This window comes from Bos indicus x Bos taurus, chromosome 18, assembly GCF_003369695.1.
Source record: "Bos indicus x Bos taurus breed Angus x Brahman F1 hybrid chromosome 18, Bos_hybrid_MaternalHap_v2.0, whole genome shotgun sequence".
Lineage (NCBI taxonomy): Eukaryota > Metazoa > Chordata > Mammalia > Artiodactyla > Bovidae > Bos > Bos indicus x Bos taurus.
In genome coordinates this window covers 26,824,032-26,833,349 of record NC_040093.1, presented here as the reverse complement: position 1 = coordinate 26,833,349, position 9,318 = coordinate 26,824,032, and the positions used below count along the sequence as shown (strand labels likewise).

The window sequence follows — 9,318 nt, the reverse complement described above, 5'->3', positions numbered from 1 at the left end:
AGAGACGAGGCCCCGCCTCTAGGTGGGGCGTGGGAGGGAGAAGTAAAGAGACCGGTCAGGTTTAATAAGGGCGGGAGTGACCCTAGGGCTTCCGGTCAGAGCAGGGTTAGGTGGGCGGTGACTAGAATAACCTCTTGTGCTCATTGGGTTATTGAGAGCGGAACGCGCGTTCATCTCTGCGCCTGGGCGTTTTCTTTTTCAGTTTCCATCCGCTCTGGTGGTCGGCCGAGAGTTGCTAGGCAACGGCTCCAGGCTACTTTGAATTGGGGTCGCCGCCGCGTTTGGGGCAGGGGAAAAAAAGCCGTCTGAGTCGGCTTTTTCGAGAAGGCGTCGGGGTTGTCCACAACCCTGAAGTGGAAAAGAAGGAGGTGACGTGTACAATTAAAGTAAGTAGCGTTTTCCCCAGCAGTTGTGGGCCAGAAGTAGCCCAACCACAGGCATCATTAAAAATATATATGTCGGATATTTGGGAGAAATAAAGACGCGCGCCCACAGTGTAAGTAAAAGTCACTTCGTCTGTTCACACGCAGAGATAATCTCTGACGGAGTTGAAAGTGAAAGTCGCTCACTCGTGTCCGACTCTGTGACCCCATGGACCATACAGTCCATGGAATTCTCCAGGCCAGAATCCTGGAGTGGGTAGCCTTTCCCTTCTCCAGGGGATCTTCCCAACCCAGGGATGGAACCCAGGTCTCCTGCACTGCAGGCGGATTCTTTACTAGCTGAGCCACCAGAGAAGCCCAAGAATACTGGAATCGGTAACTTATCCCTTCTCCAGAGGATCTTCCCAACCCAGGAATCGAACTGGGGTCTCCTGCATTGCAGGTGGAGTCTTTACCAACAAAGCTATCAAGGAAGCCCTGGCATTTTCATTTTTATTTATTATTCTATGTGAATATTTATATATGCATTATACTTAGGTTTTTGTACAAAAGTGGGAGCACACTTTATATACTACTGTTTTATAAAGTTTTTTTCTTTATCATGAGGGTTTTTCAATTATTCATCTCTAACCCAGTATATAATGACACTGTGCTAGTACATCATTGGGCTATATTATCATTTATTCCCTCTGTCCACTACTGATGACTGTTTAGGTTGTTTCCAGTTTTTCACACTTAGCAATGGTACACAAATCTTTGTGCACATGTCTATTTATTTACTAGAGATTCTCAGAAGTGGAATTGTTGGTCAAAGAGTATTTCAGATTTCTTTTCTAGAAAAGTTTCGTTTCTCTACCTTCCATCAGGTATTGAATGCCTGCCAGTTCACTCACACTCTTGCTGTTTTTTTTTTAATCTTTGCCAAATGAATGACTTTTAAAGATATATCTTTTAATTTGCTTTCCTTTGCTTACAGGTAAAGCTTAACTTTCCGAATGTATCTGTCCATTTTTACCTCTTCTTTTGTCAGTTCTCTATTGGTATCCTTTGCTGTGGACATTTTCTTAGGCATGGTCTCTCCCCATGCCTAAAGAGAAATTTCCCTCTCCTCCTTCCAACACTTATCCAGTCCCACTGTCTTACCTGCTTACCTCCGCACTCCCTGTTGACTGCTTCCTCCTCTCTTAACAATACAGAAGTTGCTGGTCATTTGATTTCTAGTGGTGGGACAAATCCATCTTCTCTTTGACTTTCCCTTTCATCAGTAATTTGTTCTGCCACTCCCATTTGACGAAAGTCCCTTTTGGCAGTCTTCTTTCCTATTAAAAGTATGACCTATTACTGGGACAGTTTCCCTTCCTACATGAGTTTTATCTTAAAATGTGACTTGTCGCTGAAAAAGAGAGAATGAAATCGTCCCTTTTCATAGCATTCAGTCCCCTGGGACTGAATTCAAAAAATCAAGTATCTCAGTGGAGTCTGTTGTGGATCAGAAATAGAGCTCCTTGATCAAAGAGTATTCTTGATCATAAAAATAGGACTTATTGTAGTAAATAAGTTGGGCTTCCCTTGAAACCCAGCTGGTGAAGAATCACCAGCAATGCAGAAGAGCTGGGTTCAATTCCTGGGTTGGGATGATCCCCTGGAGAAGGGAAAGGTTACCCACTACAGTATTCTGGCCTGGAGAATTCCATGGACTGTGTAGCCCATGGGGTCGCAAAAAGTCTGACACAGCTGAGCAACTTTCACTTTCACTTCCATTGTAGTAAAAGGAATACTGGACTAGAAATTTGATGGCATGGATTCTGGTCCTTGTTTTTGTAGCTAAAAATGTAACTGTGAACCTGAAAATGAGAATCCCCTTCTATCTCAGTGTTCTGCTCTGTATTTTGTGTGTGTGTGTGTGTGTGTGTGCGCGCGCGCACGCGCACGTGTGGTTTTTACGCCCTCTTAGTTGATCTGTTTGCATGTAATGAGGTACACTCAATAAGACATACACCAAGAATCTTTAAACTAGAACTCATGATAATATAAATGTCTGTCTTTAAAAGGCTGTACAAAAGGGATGGAATGTACAAAAGGGATGGAACATGCATGAAGTAGTATGGTACTGTAACAAGCAATGTGTGAGTTTTCTGCTTAGAGCAGTGGGAAGATACTCACACGTGAGGTAAAGTGCAGAAGAGTGGGTAAAGTATGTGTGCTGGACATCTGTCGTTCACCCTCCAGATCCACTCTTCCTCTCTAGACTGCTCTGTGTCAAGGAGACTTGTTTGCCTCTGCAGCTCCCCCGCCCTCTTTGTTCCAGTTGGAGTCAGTCAGTGGGAGCGTTAGTGTTAGCCTCAGAGGGTGGGAGGAGAGTGGCTGTGTCCCCTCTCTGCAGGCTGACCCCCTTTACAGCGGCCCTGTCCACCCATCACCGTCGGCCACGCGGTTCTGGTAAGTACTCGCTCCTGTGGCTCCTCCGGGCCTGGGGTGAGAACAGAGCCCCGTCCTGGCCCTCCTAGCCGAGGCTTCTTCACTACACCCTGTTGTTTCCTGTGCCCCGCCTCAATGAAAGTCTGCCAATGACCAAATTGGAAGATGGCATCTCTTTCCCGCTGGAACCAACTGATAGAATACACTATCTTTTGAGTGACAAGGGGAAAAACATCTTTGTATTTTCTTGTGAACGCATAACAAACTCTGAAAGATATCTGAAAAACTAATGAAAGTTGTTGCCTGGTAACTACCCCAGGGCGCTGGCAACCAAGCCCTCTGAGGGGAGAGAGAGGGAGATTTTATTACAGTATAGCTCTCTGTGTTGTTTCTTGATAACTGGTGGACTTACTTGCCACCTGTTTGTGCATTTAGTGTATTCCTTTTACTTTTTTGTTACTACGTTGTATGAAACGTTTTTTCATCTAAGAGGGAAAAATATACATGTCACCTACTCCAAAAATGAACAGTGTTTCAAAATTAGGGACTCATGCACTTAATCTGTGTTTAAACATTGCAACTTTCAGGACCAACAGTGAGGATTGATAATCGGATTATTTCAACATGAGCTTCCTCTTACCCAAACTGAGTAGCAAAAAGGCAGTAGACCAAGCAATAAAAAGTACTGCAGAGAAGGTGCTGGTTCTCAGGTTTGGGAGAGACGAGGATCCGGTCTGTCTGCAGCTAGACGACATAGTAAGTGAATTTTTTAAGATTTTTATTAAAAACCTATACGTTCTTACTCCAACGTCTGCAGAGTGCATGAGCAGGGGCAGGCAGGGCCCAGGTGTACAGCTGTTCCATTGTTAGCACACTTCCACCAAGAGCCGATGATGTGCCTGCCTGAGTCGAACCCCCTAGTCTGTGATTGTGTGGAATCCGCCCTAGATGTCCTTCCCCACTAGCAGCTGCCGAAGCTCGGTTTCACCAACAAGCAGTGGAAGACCAGAAACGCTACAAACTAGAGTCTATGAACATTGTCTCATTCAGTGCTCCCCACAGTGGGATAATTAGTATTCCCAAGAGGGGAGATGCATGCCAGGGAGGTCAGGTGACTTCCCACGGGCCCAGAGCCACTAAGTTGCAGAGCTGGGATCTGAACTTTGTTTTCTTTGCCTGCAAATATGCTTTTCTGGGGTGCCGCCTCCAGTGTGTGCCTGATGGTAATCTATGATTTCAGAGCACATCTCTACAGTCTGATGAGTCGAGAGGGGAATACAGGACAGAGTAAGCTTATCCTGGTCTCTGACTTACCCAGGACTAAGACCTCACCCACGTTTTCTGTTGCTGCCACCCGCAGTGTGGATCCAGTGTTAGAAACCCCATGACTGTGATCAACAATGAGGGTGTGATGCGTTAACCTGGTGGGAAAGCGGCCAGAGCATTTTACCCTCAACTGTGGGGGTGTGGAGTATCACAGAGTGTAGACTGTGAAGCCAGGCTGTCCGAGTTCAGAGCCCAGCCTTACTGCTTACGGCTGTGTGCCTGGGGGCATATTATGTCCTCGTGGCTCAGTTTTCTCATCTGTGAAATGGTGCCTGTAGCCTTGCATACCTCCTAGAAATGTTGTATGGATTAAAGGAGCCAACAAGTGTAAAGCACTTAGAACACTTAGCACACAGCAAGTGCCACGTAAGGGTCTGCTGTTTCGTCATAACTCTCATTTATGAGTGAGATTGGAAACAAGGAGATTTGGGAGAATTGCAGTATCCGTACCACATATTTCTGAGTTTACTTTTTTATTTAAGCAAGTATGGATTTTATAAATCCATGAAAAGTTTAAAAACACATATTTTAATCAAAAATAGAAGGAAAAAAGAAGAAATATATTCACCCAGTTTTCTCAGGGCCCTCTCATTACCCTACCAATAGTGATTCAGACTCTGAATAGGGTTACACTGTCTCTTAACGTGGAACTCCCAACAGGCTAGATTCTTGGTCCGGGAATTTTTTTCACACAGAAAATTCTTCTAGTAAAAAGGTTCACAAAAGAAACGTTAACAGTTGTAATCCACTGTTGTAATCCACATCTCTCTCTCCATCTGCAGCTTTCTAAGACCTCTTCTGACTTAAGTAAAATGGCTGCTATCTATCTAGTAGACGTGGACCAAACCCCGGTTTATACACACTATTTTGACATCAGTTATATTCCATCTACTGTGTTTTTCTTCAATGGGCAGCATATGAAAGTGGATTATGGGTAAGTTAGATTGACATGAAGTCACTATAGTCTTCAAAGTTTCTTTTCTCCAGTCAGTCTCAGTAGCTCACCCACTTGGATGTGATGGGGGCTTTGTGTGTCTTATGTTGGTACTGTTTCCTCAGTTGATGAAGTTTCTAATTTGTGTGTGTGTGTGTGTGTGTGTGTGTAACTCTGGTACAAAATGAGAGTGTTTCCAGTATAAGTGGCGAATGTTAACTTACTACTGAAATCTGAGAGACTAGTACAGTTTGTGAAGCACTCACCATCCATCACTGCAGAAAATACAGAACAGCTTTTGTCAGTTTCCCAGGAGTTTTATTTCAAACAAAGTGGGCCATTGTTCTTAAACTCTTGATACTCATTGGCTGCATCTGTGAAAGAAGTGATCCTTCAGCAAATTAAGACATGCATTTCCCTTACCAAGCGTTCTGTCTGCTTTCAGTTAGGAGAATTTTGAAGTCATCCTTTCTCAGAGTCTGTCAAAAATAAGTAAGATGAGGGACTTCCGTGATGGTCCAGTGGTTAAAACTTCACCTTTCAAAGCAGGGGGTTCGGGTTCGGTCCCTTCTGGGGGAGCTAAGACCCCATATGCCTGGAGGCCAGAAAGCCAAAACAAAGAACAGAAGCCATACTGTAACAAATGCTATAATGACTTTAAATGGGCCACCTGGTAGGGCTTCCGTGCTCTCCCAGCAGCCCCCAGCACTGGTTTTAGTCATGTGTCAAATGGGCCCTGTAATCACAAATGGAGAATCAGTGTCAGGCTTTGTGTCTGAGGGCTCCCTGACCAGAAGAAAGTGAGAGAGCTGCTGTTTACTTTGTTTATCCTGAAGGCTTTACAAGTACTTTTGAAAAGTTCTGAGCAAGGTTGTTTCTCTCCTACACTATTTAGGTCTCCAGATCACACTAAGTTTGTGGGAAGTTTCAAAACCAAGCAAGACTTCATAGATTTGATTGAAGTAATTTATCGAGGCGCAATGAGGGGGAAACTTATTGTGCAAAGTCCTATTGATCCCAAGAATATTCCCAAATACGACCTCCTCTATCAAGACATTTAGTGCTTTCACTGCCATCAGAGTTGAAGAGAAAGGCCCATCTCGAAACAGTACCTAACTCCAGCTGTGCGGTTTTCCTGGGGTCCTTCAGAAACATGGTCAGCATCCCAGAGAATAAGAGGTTTGACCTCAACAGAAAGTACCGGCCGCCAAGCAGAAGACCGCACTGATGCTGGGACATTCGGGGATGCCCAAGTGTCTACACCCTGCAGATCTCAGAGAGGTCAAGCCAGCCGTGGTCAATTTCCCCAGTGTGGGTGTTTTAATTTCTCTGTATATTGTGCTTTTCTTTATTCTTTAAGATAATACAGAATCCTTCTAAATTTGGCTAGGACAGTTTGATTCAACTATGTTTATTTGATAACATTGAGTAAACTAGAAAATCAGTTCACATAAGAGCAAAAACACTTGTTTTCTACCCTACGTGTACATACCCACCCCTTCCTTCATCCTCAGCCTCGCCTTCCCTCCGTGCATGTATTTATCTCATGCTCACCTACTATCCCAGGTTCTCTTGGAATAAATCAGTCTCTACTGATAGTGGCCAAGGTGGTTTTATCTGCAAGACTTTCTGGCTCAGAATTTTAAAGGTATCTTGGCTTGTTCATTTTACCAGCTTTTATGTTATTAAATTGCCCCAGGGGTGAGAACTTGGACTTCCTTTACTGTCCAGCACCCAATTTGAGCTAAACAAAAAATTAAGTACCCTTAGTCAGTAGGAGCCAATCTCTCCCGGAGCTCCCTCTCTTTCTGAGGAGAAAACTGTACTTCAGAGACTCAAGACTGGAAAGAGATCTCAGAACTGCTAGAAAGAAGTATCATCTATATAGGACTTGCCGGTTTTAATAACTTTATGAAGAATTCTTGCTCTCTCAGGGCCCCCTGGCACAACCTTCACCACTTGGACAGGTTCCTCTTCTCATGGAGCTAATGGCACTGACTTTCTAGAATAAGAACGTATGCAGAACCAGAAGGCAGAGCGCCAGACAGCACACGACCCGCTTGGCAGCTGTTGGCCTTCAGGCAGGGCAGCACGGTCACTGCACAACTGTCCCCCTTTGCCGGGTGCTTCCTTTCCAAGTCTTCTGTGACAAACGTGTCAGAGGAGGAAGGTTGCTGGGCACCTGGGTGGCCTTCATTGATAAAGGAGAGAGCACTTCAGGAATGAGACAACAAAATCCTTTCACCACCACCTCCATTGTCTCCTGGCCCCCACTTCCTGCTTACGTTGGTAATCGTGATGCATGGAACCACAGCAGCCATCTTAGGACCATGAGGCAACCAGCCCTGGGATGAAAAATGAACATGCTGAAAAGAATGATGAAAAGAGCCTGGGTCCCTGATGACGATATCAAGCTCCTGAGTGGACTCTAGACCTGCCTGGCTTCAGATTTCTGTGAAAGAATAAAACGTCTTTACCACGTGTCACTTTGGTTGGATTTTCTGTCCCTCATAGCCTAAATTACACAGCATTTGAGGTGTGAGAAGTGCTCAGATAACAGCAAAAACTCAGCACTTTCACGCATAAGATTCTCATGCCTTTCCTCCTGAGGGCTTTTTGGTGATGCTTCTCTGAAGTCCAGGTTTGTGTTTTTTTTCCCATCATAGTTGCTCTCCCTTCCACAGTGTTTATTAATTACATACTGTATGCCCCCATCCTATGCCAGGTACTGCACAAAGCAAATGACTCCAGGATGGAAAAAAAGCTTAGAAGAGACAGTTCCTGAGCCTTAAAGGAGAGTAGGAAGTACTCATGGAGAAGGGGGAGGGCATTAGGGGGAACCAGGGGGAGGCAGGCCCAGGGCTGGAGACAGCATGCGTGTTGAGAGGGCTCCACAGAGTTCAGTGTCACTGAAACCCGAGGGGGAGGCAGGTGGGCAGGAGGTGCTGCCGGGGAGGAAGGTAGAGGGGATAAGGAAAGTGACAAAATAGCGAAAGTTTTATTTTTCTCCTTAGAGGCAGAAGCCACTTAATACAATCAGATTTTTCTTCAGAAAAAACTTGGATGGTTTATTCTTCAAAAAAACTTAGTGCTGAAGGTATTATTAGAAGAAAGAGGTATAACTGTATGCTTAGAAGCAGGATTTTACATGTTTGTGTTATTTTTGACTTTCTGGCCATCGTCTCTTGTGCAGGTTCTAGAATACAGGTCTCAGTTGTTCCTTGGCCTGTGAGCTCCAACCTGCTTTTCATTATCGATGGGTCTGGAGAGCGCCTGTGACAACATCACAGGGAAGGACAGAACACTAGAGAGAGAGTAGTGACACCAGTCGACATTTTAAGCCCTAAGCAGGGGAGGCCGCATTTTGCCGTGACAAGACTGTATGCTGGTGAAGGGCCAGTGTGCTGAGTAAAGGTGTGTGGCTCACTTAGAACTCTTCTTCTTCAGTTAGAAGGAGAGCTTCATGGGCTGGGCTCCGGAACTTTTGTTCTGGGAAACTGTTCATAGCAAGAACAGTTTATCTTTGTGAAATGAAAGACTCAGATGGCTGTGGTTTGAGTCCTAGTTGAGGGTTGCTTTCTTCCAAATGGGAAAAGCAGCCCCTCCTCAGGAAGAGACTTCTGACTCCCCCCAGCCCCAGAATGTTTCTACTGATGGCGCTTTAGAGCCTGTCTGGGTTACGCCCCCCGTGGGAGAGCCCAGGACACTAATGGGCAGGGAGCTCAGGGAACTTGGCAGGTTTGTCATTGAGCTGTGACTTGGACCCAGCAAATCTAGAAACCCTGCCTTTATACATCTTACTGTGTTAGCCGAAGTGCTGGTGTGTTGGAGCACAAGCAACGGAGTAGTATCTGTCAGACACTCGTGCCGCTCAAGCCCGTGTCTTTCTCACCAGCCTTCTCTCTTTCTCCTCCTCCACTCGGAAGAAGCAGAGGATGCTGTGAAAAGAGCTCAGGGTTTGTGTTCAGACAGACCTAGGTTCAGAACTCAGCTTTGGGCTTCCCTGGGGGCTCAGTGGTAAAGAACCCACTTGTCGATGTAGGAGATGCAAGTTTGATCCCTGGGCTGAAGATCCCCTGGAGAAGGAAATGGCAACCCACTCCAGTATTCTTGCCTGGGAAATCCCATGGACAGAGGAGCCTGGTAGGGTCTTCATGGGGGTCGCAGAACTTAGTGACTAAGCAACAACAAAGGTTCAAGATTCAGCTTTTCTATTTAATAGCTGGGTAACCTTCAGCAAATCACTTCTCTGACTCT

At 45.3% G+C, this 9,318-nt stretch overlaps 1 protein-coding gene across 1 annotated transcript; it reads left to right on the top strand.

The window, feature by feature from the left end:
* Positions 1 to 115: 115 nt before the first annotated feature.
* TXNL4B (thioredoxin like 4B) lies at positions 116 to 7,547 on the top strand. The gene is made up of 4 exons (XM_027516106.1): positions 116 to 386; positions 3,389 to 3,557; positions 4,910 to 5,061; positions 5,957 to 7,547. Exons 2-4 carry the CDS (start codon positions 3,426 to 3,428, stop codon positions 6,120 to 6,122), a joined length of 450 nt encoding a protein of 149 aa, XP_027371907.1. The 5' UTR covers positions 116 to 386; positions 3,389 to 3,425; the 3' UTR covers positions 6,123 to 7,547.
* Positions 7,548 to 9,318: the final 1,771 nt, after the last annotated feature.